The following is a 23,256-nucleotide window of genomic DNA, read 5'->3' as shown; positions in this document are numbered from 1 at the left end:
TAAACTCTAAATTCTTAATATCTTACTAAACCCTAACGCTAAACCCTAAACCCATAATAAATTACTAAACCATTAACCTTAAACCCTAAACCCTTAATAAATTACTAAACCCTTAACCTCAAACCCTAAACCGTAAAACCTAGACCATAACTCCGAACCCCAAAACCCTAAACCATAAATCCTAAACATCGTGTCGATTTGTTCTTTAGTAAGTCTAAACATTGTGTTGATTTATTTAAAGTTATTTCTTTTCCGCCTTTTATGAATTAGTCATTAGGTAAATCGTGATACGACATATCGTTCACGTAGAAAATGCTCGTAAAAGAAAATCGCGATAGTATATCATTCACATACACAAAGTTGGTAAACAAAAATCGCTATAAGACAAATCGTTAACAATTTAGGTCTGTTGCTGTACAGATCTTGATAGAACACTTTTTCTATAAAACAATGATAACAATTTGCAACTTTAACTTAATGTTTGTTTTTGTACAAATCGTGATAAAACACTTCTTCTATATAACAATGATAGTGATTTACAACTTTTTAATAGTTATCAAGTTGTAAATCGATTTGTACTTTACTAAGTCTAAACGTCGTATCGATTTGTGTACACCTATGTAAAACCCTATTCTATGTAAAACCCTAATATAGATTTGTGTAAAACCCTATTCTATGTAAAACCCTACCCGACCCATTGTCCATGTCTAAAACCCTAATCTATTTAACCTCTCTTCCTCTTTTCTGCGGCAGCGCAGCTTCTTCTTCTTCTTTTTTCTCCTCTGCCTTCTTCTTCTTCTCCCTTGTATTTTTCTTTCTTCTTTGTTCTTCTGTGTTCCTTCTACATGTGCTTGATAGATGGGTTTTGATGTTGATAACGTAGTTGTTTCACGTCGTGAGCAAAGATCTGTATAATCTTTGATCATCATTATGGTTGTTATATTTTTGTGTATACATCGATGTATTCATGACACATACGACTAAGACGTATTTGTCGTGAAGTATATGGAAGCTTACGCAGAATATAACGACCATAATCATCTTCAATCGTTGCCACCATACCAGAGCAAGCACAAACATTCTGCATGATAGACAGGGGGTGATGTTAATGTTCATCTATTTGATCTATTCCTATTGTCGGACTCTCCATTGTTCACAAACCGTAATTCGTAGTTGGAAAAATATCTGCCTACCTTCAATATACTTCATGACAAATATGCACATAGAATCAGTTCCTTCAAGGAGATAGTGCCTGAGCTGATGTTTGTGAAGCATATTCTCAAGAGTGTGCTCATTTCCTGCTGCAAAGCGATTCTATGTGCCGATCACATATATATATCTCTAGAGCTCTTGCTAACTGGAATATGAACTTTGTGCCAGGAGTGATAACATTGGAGGATCTTTGAAAATAAAGAATGTGCAACACTCTGAAAGCAAAGAATGTTCAGCTAAGGATATTTGCATGAGAAGCAAAGAATATACAACACTCATATATTTTGTAAATGAATGTGGTTGTAATGTATCGTTGAAGTTAACTCAATTTATAGTTTACTATGCCCAAACATCGTGTCGATTTGTTTATTGTATTTTCCTTTCCGCCTTTTATGAATTAGTCATTGTTTACCAGTCCTACTTACATGCAAATGGTTAAATTTTCCACATTTCATGGAAATGATTTGAAACTCGTGGAAAAATGTTGAATCTCTAGGACTTGCTTTCTCAATTATATCTGAAAAAAATAAGCCATAACTGTTACGAGCCTATTTTCTTCAATGGGTCAGCGTGGCGTGACGGTCCTTCCTTACCGTCGTAAGCCTATTTGTCAGCTCGCTTGCCAGTCACGGAAGCTTGTAATCAAAGTGCAAGAGAGCAAGAGAGAATAGAGGGAGAAGAATTACAATCACAAGAAGCAATCACAACGAGGGTGAACAAAAGAAAGCTCAACTCATTTAATTATTCACAATTTTGCCTGAGGGCTATTACAGTTCAAGCATACGAGCTGCCCCTTCGGGGTATTAATTCACCTGATTCGGGTAGCTTACATCAGACTCAACAAAAGCAAAACAGACTCTAAGCACAAGTTTACAATGTAAGTCGCAAGGGAACATGCTCCCCCCTTTAAATCATGCACCGTCCTCGGCGCCATTTGTTTCATGATAAGCCCTAACTTCAGCCGGGTAGCGGCTGTTTATTCGAAATGCAGGTTCCCACGTTGGTTCTGTTGTTTCCTCCCACTGCACTAGATATTTCTTCGCTTCGTTCAAGTAGTTGACCTTGTGACGAAGGATGTTACTGAGGCACTTCTCGGCCCGTTGTGCTGTCAGGGCCCTCTACATGATGAGAGCGCGTTATGGCACGTCGTGTTCTAGATCTTCATCGTCTTAATGGAACTGCTTGAGGTTGCACACGTGGAACACTGAGTGCACCTTAAAGTCTGGGGACAACTCCAGCTTATACGCCAGCTTGTTCACCTTCGTTGTGATGGTGAAGAGTCCTTCATACTTTCTGAGCAGTCTGCGGTGTCGTCCGCGAAAGATGTCTGTGCGCTTAGGATATAACTTCACCAACACTTGGTCCCCAAATTGAAACTCAGCGGGCCGACGATGCTTGTCCGCCCACTTCTTCATTCTCTTTACTGCCGTGTGTAAGAATGTTTTTGTCAACTCATTATGCTTATACCAGTCGTGAACAAACTGATAGGCGAATGATGGCCTTCCCTTTTCTTGTGCGATAAGAGTGTGCGGGGTCAGTGGATGCTACCTTGTGGCTATCTTAAACAGGTTGTTGCCTGAAGACTTGTTATTTTCCAGATTGTAACAAAATTGTGTCATGTCAAAAAGCTTCACCCAATTTTTCTAATTGACACTAACAAAGTGCCTAAGGTACTGCTTAAGTATCCCGTTGATGCACTCTGTCTGCCCATCTGTCTGCGGATGAAAGCTTGTTGAAAATAGCAAATCAGAGCCAAGTAGCCGAAATACTTCATGCCAAAATTTGCCCGTAAAGCGAGCATCGCGATCACTCACAATGCTCTTTGATATGCCCAGTGTTTCACCATATGCTTTACGAACAACTCTGCAGGGCACTCCTTAGAAGCTGAGATGAAGGTGGTATACTTTGAGAAACGATCAACTACAACCAAAATAGAACTAAGGCCCTCTACCTTTGGCAGACTAACAATGAAGTCCATGGAGATGCTATCTCAAGGACGTTCTAAAATTGGTAGAGGCTCAAGGAGACTGACAACCTTCTGGTTTATCTCCTTATCTTGCTGGCAGATAAGGCATGTCCGCACATACCCCTCAACGTCGTTCCTCATCTGCGGCTAATAGTAACCACACTCAAAGAGTGCTAAGGTCCGCTTCTGACCAAAATGGTGATCCCATAGTGTATCATGGCACTCCTTAAGCAGTTCTCGGCGGAGGCTTCCCCACCGTGGCACGAAGATGCATCCCCCTTTTTTCACGAGGAGGCCATCCTGTAGCCAAAATTGTCGAGTCTTCCCTGTCTATGGCAGAGAAACAAGGTGTTGTAGTGTCGGATCCTACTGTGTCCCTTCATGTATGCAACTCAACAATATGCCCTCCAAATGCACTTCAGAAGGCTTCGCGCGCGCAGCTGCCAGTTCAGTCTTGCGGCTCAGGGCATCCGCAACAACATTGGTCTTTCTAACCTTGTACTCCAAGAAAAAGTCAAACTCAACCAAAAACATCTGCCACCGAGCTTGTTTAGGCATCAACTTCTTCCATGTCTGAAAATAGCCTGTGGCCCGATTGTTCGTCTTGACGACGAACTCGACACCCAGAAGGTAGTGCTGCCAGGTCCTGAGGCAATACACGATGGCAGTCATCTCACATTCATGCACTGTGCAACGCCTCTCTGCATCCTTCAGCTTCTGACTCTCATATGCAATCAGATGACCCTCCTGCATAATAACTCTGCCAATGGCAAAGTCTGAGGCGTATATGTGGACCTTAAAGGGTTTTAAGTGATCAGGCAGTCGCAACACTGGCTCCCTCACTAAGGCTTTCTTCAAGCCATCAAAGGCATCTTGGCACGCTCCTGTCCAGAGCCATACCCGATTCTTCTTTAACAAATGTGATGGACGCAACAATGAGAGAATAACCTTCGATGAAACACCGATAATAATTTGCCAAACCAAGGAATGACCGCAATTCTGACACTTTGTTTGGCGGAACCCATTCTTGGATGACCCTTATCTTATGCTCATCCATACGCAGCACACCATGCCCCATAACGTGGCCAAGAAAGTTGATATCTTCCTGCCCAAAGTGACACTTCTCTCGTTTGACACAGAGGTCATTCTCCTTCAGCACCTGAAACACTGTTCGTAAGTGCCTGACATATTCCTTCATGTTGCTGTTGTAGATCTTGATATCATCCAGGTAGACTACCACGAACTTGTCTAAGTATGGGTAGAAGATCCAGTTCATTAAAGTCGTGAACATGGCTGGAGCATTTGTCAACCCGAATGACATTACTAAGAATTTGTAGGCACCATATCAGGTGATGCAAGTTGCCTTCGGCTCATCACCTTCAGCAATCCTCACCTGCCAGTAACCCGATCGCAGATCTAACTTAGAAAAGATACGGGCACTGCCTAGCTGATCGAACAAGTCCGCTATCAATGAAAATAGGTACTTGTTTTTCACCGTGACCTTGTTCAAAGCATGGTAATCCACACATAATCATTTGAAGCCTTCATGTTTTATCTAAAAAAGAATCAGAGCACCAAATGGGGCTTTTGATGGATGAATGATGCATGCATCCAATATCTCATCTAACTACCTGTGCAACTCCTTCAACTCAGCTGGCCTCATACGGTATGAAACCATTACGGGAGGCTTCGCTCCTGGGGTCAACTCAATCTTATGGTCGACCTCACGTCTTGGTGGAAGACACTTTGGCAATTCGGGATGCATCACCCCCCGAAACTCTTCCAACAATGGGGCTAGGGTCGGCGGCACTGCTGCTTCTACCTTCCTTTCTTCTGTACGCACAGCAACTAAAAATGGTTGCTCCCCATGCTTGACACTCTTTTTCAGTTGCATCGCCGATAACACTGAAGACTTGCCTTTCTGTGTAAGGCATTGCACTGTGTGAGACAGATTTGACTCCATAATCGTCAATGTGTTAAACTTTGGCAACATCATAACATTCTGGCTTCGCAGAAACTCCATACCCAGAATCATCTTAAAATCATCCAGGGGCACCACAGAGAAGCTGGCTTTGCCGACCCAACTCCTCACTTGGATAGCCACATCTCTTGCTTCACCAAGGATGGGCTTGGCCTCAAAGTTTACCGTTTTGATGATCCTCTGCTTTGGCCCAGGCTTCAAGCCCAACCGTTCTGCCTCTTTCCGTGAGACAAAGTTGTGTGTGGCCTCAGAGTCTACCATAGCTGAAGTAGACTTTTCATTCGTAATGACTTCGAGATAGATCAGTTCTTTGCTAACCTGCTTATTCTCAACTGTGCATCTTCTAGCTGCGTTGATCGACCATATAGCTCCCATCCGTGGTTGCATGATCTCAGTGTCATTGTATTCAGTATCACTGCATTCTTTCTGCGTTGCATTGGTTTGCCCGTCATCCTTTACGAGGCGCTTGGGGCACTATCTGACGATATGCCTATCACCACAGAACCAGCATGTCACAACTGTACCCTTGTTGTTGTTGCACCGTTCATCCTTCTTTCCTCCGTGATCAGGCTTCTTCTCAACTTTGGTTGATAGGGTGAAAGGCTTGCGCTGAGTGTCAACTAAGCGCTCGACCACCACATATGCATCTTCTAAAATACAGGGGTTGCTTCTTTCCACTTCAGACTTTGCCTATGGCTGAAGTCCCACAATGAACTAGTTGATCTTATCCTCTTCTGGCATGTTAGGCAACTCCAGCATAAGCTTTTGAAACGTTCTGACATAGTTGTGTAGCAAACCAGTATGTTTAAACTCATGAACCATTTGGTATGCTTGCCTCTGCGCATTCCTCAACATAAAGTAGTTGCGCAACTCTATTTTGAAGTCGTCAAAGGTGTCTATCATGCATTGACCCCTCTCTATGTCATTGCGCTTTCACCTCCACCAAGCGATAGCATCTCCATCCAATAACGCTGCTGCAGCCTTAATCCGGAGATCTTCAAGCGTCACATTTTAATATCCAAGTAGTCTTCTACTTGGAATAAAAAGTTCTCAATGGCCATGCTGTCTCGAGAACCATTGAACTTTGTGGGTCTTGGCACATCAATCCTTGATAGCCTCTCATCATTTCGCCATTTAGGGTCACTGACCGCTGCAATGTGTGGTTTTTCAACTAAAGCTCCCCTACTTCAGTCTGCAAGTCAATCACTGTTGTCATCAACGAAGTGATCTGCCTCGTCTGTAAGTTCACATGTTCTTGCAGGCTCGCCACCATATCATTCAGTCCACCAAATGATTCAATTGCACGTGAAATCGCTTCCTCGTGCAAAGTCACATCTTCTACCAGTTTGTTGACAGTTGCAGCCATCTCTTCTTGGCCCTGAGGTGAACCCATCTCCTCAGCTTCATCAACTGCTTTGTCTTTGGTGTTGCGCAGATTTTGATAAGGCACCACAATGTCTTACTCACAAATCACAGCCTGTCGGCGTGTCTGTCGACACCGACTCCAGAGTCCCTTCACCAGCATGAGAACGGGCTCTAGTACCACTTGTCACAGGTCTATTTCCTTCAATGGGTCAGTGCGGCGCGGCGGTCCTTCCTTACCGCCGTAAGCCTACTTGTCAATTCGCTTGCCAGTCGCGAAAGCTTGTAATCAGAGAGCAAAAGAGAATAAAGGGAGAAGAATTGCAAGCACAAGAAGCAATCACAACGAGGGTGAACAAAAAAAAGCTCAACACATTTAATTCATTCACAATTTTGCTTGAGGGCTATTACAGTTCAAGCATACGGGTTGCCCTTTCGAGGTATTGATTCACCTGAACCGGACAGCTTACATCATACTCAACAAAAGCAAAATAGACTCTAAGCACAACTTTACAATGTAAGTCGCAAGAGAACAATAACAATGTTGTGAACAATAGAGCACTTGCACACATTGAAATGCGTAGATAAAAGAAGAAGATAAGCCCTGATAGAAGTCACAAAGGAAATGTTTCAGTAGCTTCCAGTAGTGAGTTTCTCACTTTTCCAAAGTGAAATGAACAGCAAAGAACACATGTTTACCCTAAGAAGCAAACACACAAAAGTGACTTTAGTATGATTTGTCTCGCATATGGAAAAGCGACTTTCGTATAAAAAGTTTTTTCTCTCTCATGTCTCCAATAAACAACCCTAGGGGTATAGGCAATGGTGACAAACATTTTAGACGGTAACTTACCAAGTATAAAACTATCGTGATATTTTATTTTTTTTGTTATTCTTGCATTTTAATTGGAAAAATTAAGTTAAACATAAATAACTTACCAAAAAGAAAAAAAATTAATAATATGAAAACATTAAGAGAGCTGATATTCTAATGATATTAGACCAGTATAAACGTAAATATCACGATCAAATGGTGAATTTTTTGTCTGAACAAGAATTTCATGATATTCTGAAAATTTTGCAATGTTTTTCCATGTAAAAAAGGTGACTAAAATAGTTTTTTTCCGTCATATTTTCAAAATATCTTTGATATTTGTTGCACACCGGGTATAGTGCACTTGGTCTGTTTTATGAGCTAAGAGGAATGGAATGAGCTGGGTCCGAGCTTGGGCTCATATGCAGCTCAAGTTTGATTGCACCATTTTCACTTGCATCATACAATGTGCATAAGAATGCTGCTGGCATCCCAGCCCCCTGATTTGGATCTTCCATCCACAGAGGAACCGAATCCAGATTCACTCTGTGCAGCTGCTTTATGGGCATGTCATGCTGCAGGTGCCCATTGGGGGAAGTGGGTCACCTTGGACTGTGTGCCCTCCATCCTCCCCATAGGATCTCTGGCAGGTTGATGTTGGTTGACATCCTTGCGTAGTTTTTGGTGCAACTTTTCGGTCCAAATTCCAACTTTTAGCTAATCGAGCTTAGCTGATTTTTTGGTGTGAGAGCCAGGCCTAGGGTTGTCAATGGGTCGGGTTTGACTTGAAGCCGACCAGTACCAAACCCTATAGGGTCAGGGATTCTTGATAAATAAGAAGGTTCAATTAGAATCCGGGTCAGACCAAAAAGGTCTGATTAATATATGGATTATAATTTTTCGATGTAAAAAAGATAAAAAATATTATTTTACTGGGTATGGTTCATGTAACCTTATAGGATCCGGGTATAGTTTCTCTTATGATGGGTCTGATTGGACCCGAGTCTGGATCCGGTACCATCATCTCAAATCAGCTATGGGTTTGGGTCCAAACCAAACCTGACCCATTGACAAGCTAGGCTGCACGTTCTTATTGTTTTTGCTTTATTTTTCCCTGAAATGATGCCAAGAACCTTCCAAGTTCTACCATTAGATGATCCTAGGGATGCAAACATATCCAGTATAGTTGGATATCTAATCCAAAGCTGATACAATATTTCTGGAATTTGGATCCTTAAAATAAGATCTGAAAGTGCATTTGGGTCGGGATCAGATTTGCTTTTAAGAAAAAGGCATTTTCGATATCAAGAAAGGATGTTTTCATGCTAAGGGTATGTTTGCAATTCCCTGTGATTCTTGGATTTTCTCAGGAACCTATGATTGTAAATCACAATCAAAACACTTACTCAAGGCAAGTGAAACATGAGAAAGTATTCCAGCTGTGGTTGTTCTTGCTTTGAATCATATGAAAGTTGGTCACATGATTGACCTTGCGACCAAACAATCACAGCTTGAACTTTCTCAGTTATGATTGTTCTTCCCACTTGTGACTAAAGCAAGCACCCCGTAAGAGAAGCATGCTTTCCGTTTCTTGAAAACGAGCTTCACGTGAAGCTTCAAAAGCGTGAAATAGGAGTGTAATTTCATGCTTTTGAAGAGAAGTACCAATATTTTAAGAAGCTTTCAGTAACTATATTCTATACAAAAGCAGCAATGCCAGAGTGAGCTTGCTGTTTTTAAGCGGAAGATGTGAAAATACATTGATAAAAACAGTTCATTGAAGGCAATGCAACAGCCATTCATCTTTCATGTTGAAAAAAAAACAGCCATCCATCTTGGGATCAAGTTTCAGTCTGAGCAGCAGATATGCATAAGAAATTACCTCAGTTGTAAACAAAGAGCCGTACGACACAATTCATGGAGGTTGGATGTATGCATCCAACTCAACCGGGCAAGCTACAACGTTTTATTCATGAAGAATCCCACTAAGGCATGTGGGCAGCAGACATTAGTTTTATTTGTAGTTATATGGCACAAACCATAGTTAGCGGAAGGGAGTGCACTTCTCCCGAAAGAGGGAAGCATGGGGAAACACACTTCTCATTTGGGGGAAGCACGCTTCCCATTTCCCTTTCACTTCTCCATTTTTTTCTATTAGGTATTTTCCCACTTCTCTTCTCACTCGCTTCCACAATCACTTACAAAATCCAGCTTCACGCTTCATATATTTTTAAACACACTTCCCCGATTCCACTTCATGCATCACTTCCTGTATCCATTTAGCTTCCCCGATTCTGCTTCACTTCCAGTATCCATTTGGCTTCCTAGTAACAATAGTACAAACATTCTTCTTAATTATCATCTCAAGCCTTATTACAATCACATAAGGTAGAATTTATGAATTATGTTCCTCCATTCCTTCATGTCTACAGTTCCAACTTCAGTCGCTCAGAAAGCCTTCTTAAAGTTTTCAACCAACTCACTTATTAATTGCTTCTACTTGGGTCAATCTTTTCTTTTGCTACAGTAACGTATCTTCATGCAACATATTCAAACCATCTTAAATCATACAACCTACTTATTTAGGGAAAATACTCCTACATAGCTTTTAATATATTTATTAGAATTTTATCTTTGTGACCATCTATCCATCTTAGTATATCCATCGCCTGGACATATTTACCCTTATTGATTTTTAATTGCCCACAGATACAATCATGCCCATGTCTTAGAAAAGAGATTTTTTCTCCACCGCACCGCCAGTCCTACATTTCTGGTTTGCAGATGCATCTTTCAGAAGTTGAACAGAAGTTGTGCGTGCTGTCACAACAGGCATACCATGTCTAATTCATAAGGGCAATGCATCTCTCTCTCTCTCTCTCTCTCTCTCTCTCTCTCTCTCTCTCTCTCTCTCTCTCTCTCTCTCTCTCTCTCTCCAAAAAAATAAAATAAACGTACATAAATTTATTGTTTCCATTGAAGGAAAAAACTCCAAAGAAAAATGACCTGTTGGACAAACAAATTTCAGCTAAAATGAGATTCAGAATAAAAAGTCTGGAAGCAATATAGGGAAGAAAGGAGACCAATTAGACTACAAAAAATTGCAGTCTGTTGAAGAAACTGTCCTGTGATAAAGATCCACCAATAGCTGTTAAATGAAGTCCCCATAGCATCACTATTAGATATCTCATATGAGAAATTGAAAACACAAAGATAACACGTTGATTAAGCCTAAAATGAAACCATCTAAGAACAGGCTCTTTGTTTTTGTCAGTATGCTCCTGAAGATCACCATGGATAGAACAGGTCCAATGTATCACTTGTCAGCCAATTTTGATATATGCGGATACATCAGTTGCCCCCCTGTTTATGCCTCCACTTTCCTGACCTGAATATTGTGAGTTGTATGAGACCGCCAGATTGGCTGCCGGCCACTCTGAAGTAGAGCAACCTCTTCTCCTTCCTTTACCATTCCATGGTTCTGAAATGAAAAATCAGTCGAGACAATTACCTCCATCAGATGAACATGTCTAAAAGACAGAAATACATGATTTTTGTCTATCTACCGATTAAAAGTGCTATACGTGGATAGGACACTAGTAAACTGGAGTATCCCTGTGACATGTCCTAATACAATTCAAATTTCAACATGCACCCTCTTTCACCAATACTACACTTTACGGAAATGCATGCTGAATCTTCCCATAAAGTCACATAATCCTTTTGAAGAGAAAAGAAAATATAGCATTGTAGCACACAAAATTAGTGATGTGCTAAAGTACAGGAACTGTGGTCCAGACAAAAGGGATTTTCATTTTTCATCAATGATTGGAAGAAATTCAGTTGTACTTTTACATTTAAAGCTGTAGAAGACCAAGGTTAAACAGCAGAGGACTTGGGTAATATGATCATGCTCAATCAGGAAGGAGTTGAACTCATCAAAATCCTGAGCCACTAGGACGGAACCAGACAAAGGAGACAAGCAAGCTAAGAAAATACCCAGGATGGAATTCGAACCCAAGAACCATCAGTTAAGAGAATGTGGCCATTGATTTTAATACATCACATCAACCTGATCTTGACTTATCAGTCAGGCATGATTTATTAACCACAAACAATATTGTGTACAAATTTCAGTGGCATGAGGTGCTCAAGGCATACAGAGATGGCTATTTTAGCAGTTCAAGGGTTTGATGACAACAGATTCAAAAAGATTAAACAGTAGTAAAAAGTTGTGAAGATTAAAATAACATATCTAGAGGAAAAATAGAAATGTCAAAAATTGGAAAATTTTGATCATAACAAAATATTCAGTTGCCAGGGAGATCCATCAAAGACATTCTCACATATACTTTTCCTGTCTCACTAATTCACATGTTTGTACGAAACCTGAATAGTAATGCAACCAGGTCATCAACAAAGTCCACATCAAGGGCTTTTAAAAGATAAATCATTCAGCTGTTGATCAAAGAGTGCCACAATGTAGCAATCCTGCCTTTTTGTGTCAACCAATTTTATACATGTGAAAGATTTAGTCACAACTGTAGAACAATTCCTTCATTTACTTCAAGACAAAATCTTAGTTGCTGCCAGAACTAGAATCAATGCTGGGAAAGTAATTCAGGAACATTCTAGTAATTTTCAGTAGCAAACATATGATGACAGAACTAGAATCCAATTTTTACAAACCACAACAGCTCATGTACTGGTCAGACTTATAAAGGGAAGCTTAAAAAATGTGTCTTCATACCTTTAAGAAAGACAAGGCAGTTTCAAAGGTCTCTTCAGCATCATCCAAGAATTTCATGTATATTGGGCATACACCTTGATACAGAGCTAATCTCTGCCTCACTCTCTCCCTGCAAGAACAGTAAATATGATGAGCCACCGCTTGATTGTATAATGAGAAATAGATCAAATGTTTTAGTCCTATCACATGGAGCAGAAACTAGCACCATGACAAAACCAGACACCTCCAAAGGGTCTTGGCCTAAGTTGAAAAAGCCAAGACAGGCAGCCCCAACACTAAGAAATCAGATATATGCATGTGCTTGAAATGAATTCTTCAGCATAATCTGGAAAAAGATATATTCCAGATATTACAGTTCGCTAAAAGTTCATATGTTATTTTCTTTTAAACACTGCAAACCAAGGACATACTCATCAGTGAAAGCAAAAATGGTTCCAGAAGGACGATAGTGGCTCAGTAGGATTGCCATAAATCCAGTCCTTGTGAAGACCACGATTGGTGTGCAAAGAGTATTTGACATCATAGTTGCATGGAATGCAAACATTTCACTTGTGTGATTCTGCAAAGTACAGGAAGATCCAGGTTCAGTATAGCAGAAAAAGGATGAAAATAAGATGGGAAACATGTGGCTGCTAAAAAGAAAATTGTTATAGGGATGTCATGCTAACCTTGAAAGCCCGACCAAGATTAGTAGGTGTTTCGCCTGCCAGAATGGTTGCTTCAGTTCTCAAAGCAACTGTGTGCATTACCTTTACTGCCTTCAATGGGAACCTGCAAGTAGTCCAAATCAGTCAAATGCTATGTCACATGGATACAGCTGTGGATACATGGATACTACCATTTTTATGAAGTTTTCAATATGACTAGTATATAAGGGGATATGATACGGGAGCCAAATGGAGTATCAGTGTGACATAGGTCAAATGTAAGGTCAATATAAATGACAGCATCACACAGAACATGTAAATAGCAGCTAGATCCATCTCTGTAACTCACAAGTTCCTCAAGTTAAGTAGCCTTTTCAAGATAACAAAAGTAGCATGCTTGCCTAAGTGCAAGCTACATTAACTGACAGAATTGGGCGACTTGCCTAGGTATTAACATTTTGTTGGACAAAGTAATGCGAGATTGAGAGATAAGATACTGAGCTGGAAGCTTTGAAACTCACAAAAAGTATTCAAAGATGAGATGCAAACGTCCCTTTGAAAGTGAGAGAAAACTGAAATATATATTGATGTTCTCTTTTCTCCTAAGTTAAGCCAAAAATACATCAAGATATTGTCTCCACGCAAGTTTTTAAAAGAGCACTGATTTATAGAAGGATAAAAGAAAACATAAGACCATCAAAGCATAACTTAAGATTTCTAGAATTCAACAATTTTGTTCAGTGTAACAAAGTTATGCAACATACTTTCCATGAGCGGTTTCCCCTGACAGCATGACAGCATCAGAACCCTCACGAACTGCAATGGCAATATCAGAGACCTCTGCTCTGGTTGGAGTGGGATGAACAATCATGCTTTCCAACATATTTGTTGCAACTATGACAGCTTTTCCCATGCTACGACATATCCTAATGATCTCTTCCTACAAGTGGGAAGCTTCAAACAGTCAATTTCATTGAAAAATGCTGCAGTGAAAGGGATAGAAGTTATGAAGACACTTTGAAAAGATAGGTATCATCATTTTTTATTGTTTCAACATAAATTCTAAGAAAAAACACAAGTATTAATACAGTCTAAATCTTTAAATCAGTCTTAGTTACTGAAACTCTGGTAAGTATACATTCTTTTACTAGATTTCAATGCAACACTGCGTTCATTTGTTTTCTTTGATATATTTTTATTCCCGATCTGCTTTCCTGGCATGTTAATTACATTGAAATCAGAATCCAAGAAAATATATTTGTAAAACAACAGAAAATTTGATCACAGATTGCAAATTCTTGAAATCCACTAGCATATGGACAAATTTAAGAAGCACAGTTTGGACATAATTCTAAAAAACCTTAACCAGATATACCAAGCAAAGGAAGAATGGAAACTTCCACAAGATGAATGTGTGAAAAGAACTGCATCAAAAGGTCCAGTAATGGGAGCTCTTGCATGGCTTGCCCAGGATTTCCTAGGCATATGTAACAATCAGATCCTAGATAGCTGTTCATACAAATAATAGCCTTGAAACTTTTGCAATTCAGATTGAAACAACTGCTTGACAAACCAAAAGAAATCACAAAAGGAAAAAGAAAGATTCTATGTTTGAGAAAGAAACTAAGGGAAGATACAATGTTCGAGAAAGAAACTAAGGTTTAATCTATGGTCTTTAGAGATTCTCAGCTATTGACTTCATGTCGATACTGAGTTTAAATACTGAACGAAATTATTCAATGATCACCATGGAGGTCCATCAATTTGGGTTTTCCACCTAATGAATAGAAGCACTTGCTGACATTCATCCTATATCTCGCATGGAATAAAATCCATACATCAACATAGGAGCAGCTGTTAAGTTGTATCATATATATATATATATATATATATGATACATATGTTCATATCATTGTAACCAATAGGGGTACTTCAGTCTTTTCACTGTATAGGCTGTGCCCATTAGGGGCACTAGTGTCTTTGTATATTTTTTGTTTCCTTTATTTTTTTCTGTTTTAAAATTCTTGTTTTTGTAATGGGCAATAATGTCATTGCCCAACTATAGCTGTTGGGAGATCTCAACAGCTATATTGGCTCTCCTTTGTGTATATATTGGGGTGCTTTCCCTTAGATGGGTATTGCTTTCTCAAGCACCCAATCTCTCAATAATATTCATTATTTTTACCTGTGATTCAAGCCCATATGTGGCTTATGTGTATAAGTTTTGTATTAACCCATAAGTGGTCATTGTGTTTGTGTGCTCTTGTAAGCCCATAAGAGGCATCAATTTATATTTTATGCTATTTCATTACATCGTGTCAGAGTCTTGGTGCTCCTTGATTGCTCTTTGAATTTGAAGATAACGTGGTGGACCGTGAAGATCATAGGAGAGTCAGTTCGTTGCTTCGGGAAGCATGCCATCAACAATCTTCATCTCTTTCTCTTCTCCCTCTTCTTTTCACTCTTCTATTCTCTTTTCCTCCATAGCCGACAAGGAAGTTGTATTTGTTGTTTCCATCAAATTCGATGGGACCAATTACAACATGTGGGCCACCTTTATAAAAAGAATATTAGTAGAGAAAGAATTGTGGCATTTGGTTGATGGTTCAACTCCGGAACCTCAACCTACTCTTACCAAAGTTGTGGTGGGAGAAGATGGAACATCGAAAGAAGAGACCCTCAAAAGAAAAGAAATGAGAGAAACAAAGCTCTCTTGCATTACAAAAATAGCTATAAAGCATGGGAAGTAGGCCATGCTAAAGTGCTCTCACTCTTCATGGGAAGCATGTGTGAGGAGCCATGTGAGAACATCTTTGAATTTGAAAGAGCGGATGAGGCTTGGACTATCAAGCAAACGTAAATCCAAAGAGATGTCAGTCACAAATGAGAAATATGTAACAAGAGCTATAAAAGAAAACAAGGTGACAAAAGTGTGTGTGAGTACTATGAATCCTTAAAAAGATTATGGGACCAAATGAATAAATTAGAGCCTATTCAGGACACACCGAATGATGCTCGTCTAAGAAAGCAACAAATCTTAGAAGAGCAATTTTTTCAATTCATGCAAGACCTAAAACCCGAATTCGAATATGTGAGGATCACCATTACTTATTGTGAGAAAAATGAGCCTCAGCATTTTCATAAGGCTTAGACTTTTATCACGCAAACGTATACACAAAGAGATGCCGCTCACAAATGGAAAATACATAACAAGATCCATAAATGCATACAAGGTGACAAAAGTGTGTGAGTACTATGGATCCTTAAAAAGATTATGGGACCAAATGGCTAAATTAAAGCCTATTTGGGACACACCCAATGATGCTTGTCTAAGAAAACAATAAGTCTTAGAAGAACAATTTTTTCAATTTATGCAAGGCCTAAAACCTGAATTCGAACATGTGAGGGTCACCATTACTCATTGTGAGAAAGATGAGTCTCCACATTTTCATGAAGTTTTGACCAAAGTATGTATGAAAGAGACTAGGTTGAAGACCATGACCGAGTCCAAAAAATCCAAAGATAATGTTTTGTCAGTACAAAGACTTGGTGCCAACACTAACACTTGCAAGCCTTCTTGCTTCACAAGACCCAACTTTGGGAGGCAACAACAGAATGATGAAGGAAGAAAGAAGATCATATGCCATAATTGTGGAAAACTCGGGCACATTAAGCCTTATTGCTCCGAATTTAAAAGAAAGGATGAACGAAGAACAACAAGCGTAAATGCATCGTATGAGGATAAGAATAAAACCAATGGAGATTTCAAATCCGTTGGAACCATGTTGTTGTCCCAATTAGTGGGAGCCCTAAAACCGCTTCTCAAAGGTTAATCTTCTTCTGTCACAGGAGCCACAATATCCTCTTATTCTCTTCCAGGTAAAATTTCTTGGCTCTTGAACTCCGATGCTTCTTTCCATATGAACCCCATGATCATTTACTTTTCGAATATAGAAATAATTCAAGTAGATCTAATGTTTTCACCATTGATGGCTTCTCTCTTGGTATAAAAAGGTTTGGTGACTTTAAAAATTCTTCAATTTTTTCTATACTAAAAAATAGATTTCGTCTCAAAACTCAATTTAAATTTTCTTTCAGTTTCTCAAATTGTCGGATCATGATTGCAGAATCTTCTTTTCATCGGACTAATGTTTGGTGCAAGATCTCCAGTCCGGGATGCAGATTGGGGAAGGCCATAGAGAAGACCTCTACTATTAAGAGATAATGTTATTGGGTCTGGGTATGAACCCAGATCCAATATACCTGGCATGAGGCCCAACCTGACGTGACATCTTGCTTTTTGTTGTGTTGAGACTCCTTATTGTGTGGTAAGACTCTTTGTTATTCTTTTTCTTATTGTGTTCTCTCATTGGCAATTGTGGAATAGGAGCAGCAGCCCCATCCTCAACATCTTCTCTTCTTCTTTGCTTGTGCTCTAGATCATCTAGTGACACCTATTCTATTATGGTATCAAGGCAGGAGCATGTCTGATCGCGTCTATTAAGGTACGCCTTAAGAGATCTTGGGCTTTCTTTTTTTGTTTGCCTCTCCAAGTTTCTCCACTAAATTTCCTTTATGTCACAACCCTTCTCCTTATTCTCTCTTCTTTTCTTTAAAAAAAATCTCGTTATAAATATTCCCAATCTGTTTTGATTGCTGATATAAATCCTATCTGAAATCGATCTTCTGAGCTCATGTTTTGACATCAATCTTAGTTTCTTTCTTCTTTTCTTGATCCTATAAAAGATTCCAGCAACTTGCTATTCTTTGCACCTTGTTTGGATCCAAAACTCAGCATAACCAGATTTGTATAATCTGCATACTTAGATTTGCAGATTCTTTTGAGTTTCATATATCACATCACCTACTTTAAAGGTTTACAAATTATTATTTTTTGTTAGAAACATTAAGTTTCTCATCAAATCATTTCTGCTATGTGCTTATTGTGATATTTCGACTTAAAAAAAAAGATCAGCATCTTTTTTTTTGACGTGATAGTCTGAATTCTCTCTAGTCATTTTTTTCCATTCTCTACTGTTCTTATTTTCTCTCACACATGGATCCAAACACACAGTTACCCTATCATTTACCTTTTTACCCCAATTAGTCACTGAAAAATAAAACATAATTCTAATTTCCTAACTTGGAAGAAGCAAATAACTCATTTCATTAGGAGTCAAGATCTCTCTGGACACCTTGATGGGTCCATCGTCCTTCCACTAGAGTATATTCTCAAAGAGGAGAAGGATGACTCAGGGATTGTGATTTCTTTTGTTCATGTCAAAAATCCAGATTTTATTTCATGGATCAAGCGAGATTAGGCATTGGTTGCCTATATTATATCCACTTTGTCATAGGAGGTGCTGCTTATTGGAGTACCTAATAATTGAAATGAAACAATAAAAATACAATAGAATGCCACTAAGGGCTACAAGAAAACACAATTACAATAAGGTTACTAATGGGCCAATCACAATCTCAATAAATGAGATAATCACCAAGCACAAGTTACAAAGAAAACACAATGTAAAAATATAAAATGTATTGAACCGCAATAATGCTTAGAAAATCATATATTCATACAAGAGAGCTCTATTTATAGAGCCAAAGAGGAGAGAAAAAAGGGAGGCAGTACGGTCATAAATATGACAGTTGGGAACAATCAAACAGCTAGTTGGACAGATCCAAAATCGCATTGACTTTAACTGATGGAAACAGTCCAATAGGCATTAACAGTCAATATGACTGTTGGGAACAGTCCAACAGCTAGTTGGACTGCTCCAACATTCATAGACTGTAACAGTCAAAAAGAAAAATATAGAAAATAAGGACCCTAAAAAGTCCATACATCCCCTAATAGGTTGTCCCTATTACATGATGTGAAATGACCAAAAAAGCCTATGATATATATATATATATATATATATATATATATTAACACTCCCCCTCAAACTTATAGTGAGATCACTGAAAGTTTGGCAAAAAAAAGAAATCGTGGTAGAGGAAGAGCCTTGGTGAAAAAGTCCGCAATCTGAAATTTGAACGGTACATATGGTAAATCAATCGTCCCCTTCAAGTGTTCTTCTCGAACGTAGTGACGATCCATTTCAATGTGCTACGTTCGTTCATGGAATGCATGATTGTTGGCTATATATATGGTTTCAAGACATCAACTCCCATAAGGAATCACCTAAGAATACAAAAACCCATATTTGAGTGTCGGTTATTAGGATCTCATTCCAAGGCAGAATCAATATATGCAATTAGATTTAATAATAAGAGGATAAGAATAGCCCTTTAGATATAGTGTTTTTAATGTATCAAATTATTATAACACAACACTTATGTGAATTGTAGTAGGTGCATGCTGAAATTGACTTGCAATATACATTGCATGTGCAATATCCGGTCTAGTATAGGCACATACATTAGTGATTCAATAAGTTGCTTATAAGGAGTTGGATCATCCAATAAGACTCATCTTCAGCTCTCATTTTGACATTAATCACTTCAGTAGTAGCAGATTTCTCGTTTGTGATCTTCGAGCGTACAATAATATCGACTGCAAACTTTATCTAAGACAAGATATATCCTCTTAGCGAATAGGCTACTTTAATACCTAAGAAATATCTCAAGAAACTAAGGTCAACCATATCAAAACTTTTCTTAAGCATAATTTTAATTTCTTCAATTCTTATCAGTTCCAGTGATGATCATATCATCAACATGTAAGAGCAAAATGACAATCGTAGAACCTGTAGATCTTATAAAAAGAGCAGTATCAGTATAACATGATTTAAATTCAAAATACAACAATCCTACTTAACCAATCATATCGTGCTTTAGGGCATTGTTTAAGCTCATATAAAGCTTTACGAAGGCAGAGAGTCATGCCCTTTTCAATATTTAGACCAGAAAGAAGATTCATATAGGCTTCATTTAAATTTCCATTCAAAAAAGCATTTTTAACATCTAATTGATATATAGGTCAATTTCTAATGGATGCAACAGCAACTAGAGTCCTAACGATGGTCATACGAGCTACTAGGGCAAAAGTCTCTTTATAATCTATACCATATTCCTGTAATACCATTTTACAATCAACCTAGCTTTGTATCTTTCTAAGGATCCATCACTCTTTGTTTTGATCTTAAAAACCCACCTACATCCTATTGTCCTCATGCCCTTGGGAAGATGTTGGATTTTCAAGTATTTGCCTTATGTAATGTATTTAATTCTAAGTTTATAGTCTCAACCCATTCTTTTGTTAATATATATTCTTATTTATGTATTTATATCAAAATACCTGATAGGGGTATTTTGATAATTTCATTATACCTTTTATTTTTTCTTAGGTTTTTCTCTTTTTCTTTTTTGTATTCTTTTTTCTTTTTATTTTTTTTATTGTAATTGGGACAATTAGGGGCCCCCACCATTCTAGTCGTTGGGGTCCCCAACGATCATTAATATGACCATTGGGGCTCTCCAACGACTACAATGGGAGCCCCAATGGCCCCCTCTTGAGTGCTTTTCTTTCCTTTATAAATTGAGGGGCTCTCCCCTCTTGTAAAGTATCTTTTTCTCATTCCTTTGCTTCTTAATAATATTCCATTTGCCTTTTTGGCATTTCCCCCTTAGTGGGTTTGTGTATTGTGCACATTGTGTGCATGTGATTCTTGGCTCTTTGTTAAACTCTTCTAAGAGTTATTTTGTAATTTGTATTTTCGCATTGTTCATTACATCTTTGATGTATTTAGTTTCTCTATAGTTGGATGACTCATGATATGAATGAATAGCTAGAAGACATGCCCTATAATTGGGAGAAAAGGATTCATACGAAACAAACCTACCTGGGGTTCTAGATATTCATTTTGATCTTCTAAGACTAGGTTCCTCTATTTCAAGCGGTTGACTATATTTTGACTATATTTTTCAAGTGAACATGGATGTGCCTCATTATCATGTCTAGAGTAATGCATAAAATCATGAGTAGGTTCTCCTCTATCGCTCGATTCATCTCTTGGTTCAGTATTATCACTAACTTCATTACCATTATTTTCACAATCATCAATCCCAACATTTGACTTAGGTAATAAGTCAAGCAAAAAACAAAATCGGATTCTTCCTTAGGTTTTTCAAGATCAAATCCTTTTTTTTCAAGAAAAGTAACATTATTATACACATAAAGTTTATCATTTTTTAAACATCGATAGCCTTTTTGGTTATCGGCATATCCAAAAAATACACGTTCAATAGCTTTGGGAGAGAGTTTATCATGTTTTTCAAGAAGCACAAAGTATTTACATAAAAAAAATCCTTAACCTTTTCAAATCAGGAATAGTTTTAAAAAGCTTTTCAATTGGATACTTGTTTTCTAAGATTTCAAAAGATTTATTAAATACACCGCAGTGAGAGTGGCTTCAGCCCAAAACCTTTTTGGAAATTCTTTTGAAATAAGTAAAGTCCTAGTAGTTTCAACAACATGACAATGTTTTCTCTCGGCAATTCAATTTTTTTGAGTACTAGGACATGATTCTTGGTGTAAAATACCATGGTTTTTAGATAAGATTGAAATTCATTTGAAAGAAATTCTCTCCGTAAATCATGGCAGATCTTAATATTTGTTTTAAATTAATTTTTTACAAGATTATGAAAATTTTTAAATCATAAAAACACTTTGGATTTGAATCTAACGAAGTAAATCCAAGTATGTCAAATAAAATCATCTATAAATGTAGCATAACATGAGAATCCACCTTTTGACATAACAGGAGTCGGACCCTACACATCTAAATGCATCAATTCAAAATTTTCATTAGATAAAGAGGTTCTAGAACCAAAAGATAACATTTTCATTTTTCTAAGTATACAATCATTACATATATAGTCTTTTTTCTTACAAGCTTTTCCAAAAACAGAGGTCTTACCCGAAAGAGAAGAGGAAGATACAGTGACACTGGATGTAGGAGTGACTTTTAGAATTTGTGAAACGACCTCTACAATTTGAGTGATAGTCAAATCATTGAAGTTTCTTCCTTTTCCTGTTTCTTTACGTTTTGGAGGTTCTTCACTCATCGTCGTCGCCTTTCTTTTGAGTTTTGGACAATCTGGTCTTATGTGCCCCAGTTCATTACAAAAGTGACAAATGGTCTTTCTACATCCTCCATTGTATTTTCTCTTAAAGAAAGAAGGTTTGTAGGTTTTTAAATAGTTCTCGGCTCTTATGACAATGAACTCATCACTAGTTTTGTGCATCCCAATTCTAGTTTTTGCTTGGCACACTTGGGCAAGAGCCTCACTTATAGAAGGAGTGGAAGTTCCATGGAGAAGAGATGACTGTACTTGCTCAAATCCAGGTCTAAGGCCATATAGAAAGGAGAAAATATTTTCTCTTTTTACTAGCCTTTGTGAAGATTAACCTTGGTATATGTGCTTTAGTTGAATCCCAAACAAGACAAGACAACAAAGAAGAAGAAGATGAGAGAAAAGATACAAAAAATCATATTGATTTCGTTTGGGACACCCATGTATTTATATTGGATGATGTGAGAAATTACATATTTTCCCTTTGGCAAGATATAAAATTACAATGTTACAATTTACAAATAAGAGGCTTAAATTACATGTATTCCTAACATCCCCCCTCAAACTATACATGGGTGAGAAACAATCATAAATAATTTGCGTTTAAGTTCCCAATGGTGAGCTAAGGATAGAGGCTTGGTGAAAAGATTGGCAATTTGATCCTCTCCCTTGATGAAGAGGGCAAATTTCTTTACTTTCAACCTTCTCTTGAACAAAGTATTGATCTAGTTCAACAAGTTTCATTTTGTTGTGTTGAACTGGATTGGTAGCAATGGCAATTGCACTTTGGTTATCACAGAACAAGAGAGAATGATGAATCAGTTGATGAAGAGCAGTGAGAAGAAGCCAAATCCGTAAAACCTCTGCGGTAATGGATGCCATAGCACGATATTCAGCTTTAGTACTTGATCTCGCAACCGTACGCTGCTTACGACTAGACTAAGAGAAGAGATGTGGACCAAGGAAAATGCCATAACCTGTCACGAAACGTCGAGTAGCCGGATCTCCTACCCAGTCTACATCCAAATAAGCCATGATGGTGAGGGATAAGGAGTCACCTGGTTGCTTCTTGTATACCAAACCATCGGTAAGAGTGCCCTTAATGTAGCGCAAAATCCTTTTGGCTGCATCCATATGAAAGAGTGTGGGTATGTGCATAAACTGAGAGATTTGAACAAAAACTAGATCTGGTATGGTGAATGTGAGGTATTGTAAAGCACCCACAATACTCCTGAATGGTTTAGAATCAGCCAAGACAGTCTCGAAATGTCCCACAGTTAATTTGGTAGTGATGCCAATGGAACTTGGCATAGGCTTACAGCCTGCCATGCCAAAATGGTGTAAAATATCAACCACATACTTATGTTGAGTAAGAGCAAAATGAGCAAGGGTTTTGTCTACTTCAATGCCAAGAAAATACTATAAATCATCTAGATCCTT

At 38.3% G+C, this 23,256-nt stretch overlaps 1 protein-coding gene across 2 annotated transcripts in view; it reads right to left on the bottom strand.

Annotated features, from left to right (window-relative positions):
- Positions 1–10,290: 10,290 nt before the first annotated feature.
- Positions 10,291–23,256, bottom strand: part of LOC149819856 (pyruvate kinase isozyme G, chloroplastic-like) — a 52,673-nt gene continuing 39,707 nt past the window's right edge. For both annotated transcript variants that reach the window (XM_089983824.1, XM_089983825.1), the window contains exons 8-12: positions 13,497–13,672; positions 12,754–12,856; positions 12,496–12,644; positions 12,086–12,194; positions 10,291–10,816 (exon numbers count right to left, since the gene is read on the bottom strand). In XM_089983824.1, coding sequence (XP_089839950.1) covers positions 10,703–10,816; positions 12,086–12,194; positions 12,496–12,644; positions 12,754–12,856; positions 13,497–13,672 — 651 coding nt within the window. In that variant the 3' untranslated portion in view covers positions 10,291–10,702. The remainder of the gene's footprint in view (positions 10,817–12,085; positions 12,195–12,495; positions 12,645–12,753; positions 12,857–13,496; positions 13,673–23,256) is intronic.

Source organism: Nuphar pumila, chromosome 12 (assembly GCF_984573655.1).
Source record: "Nuphar pumila chromosome 12, dmNupPumi1.hap1.1, whole genome shotgun sequence".
NCBI classification, from domain to species: Eukaryota; Viridiplantae; Streptophyta; class Magnoliopsida; order Nymphaeales; family Nymphaeaceae; genus Nuphar; species Nuphar pumila.
This window is presented reverse-complemented; position numbering and strand designations above follow the sequence as displayed.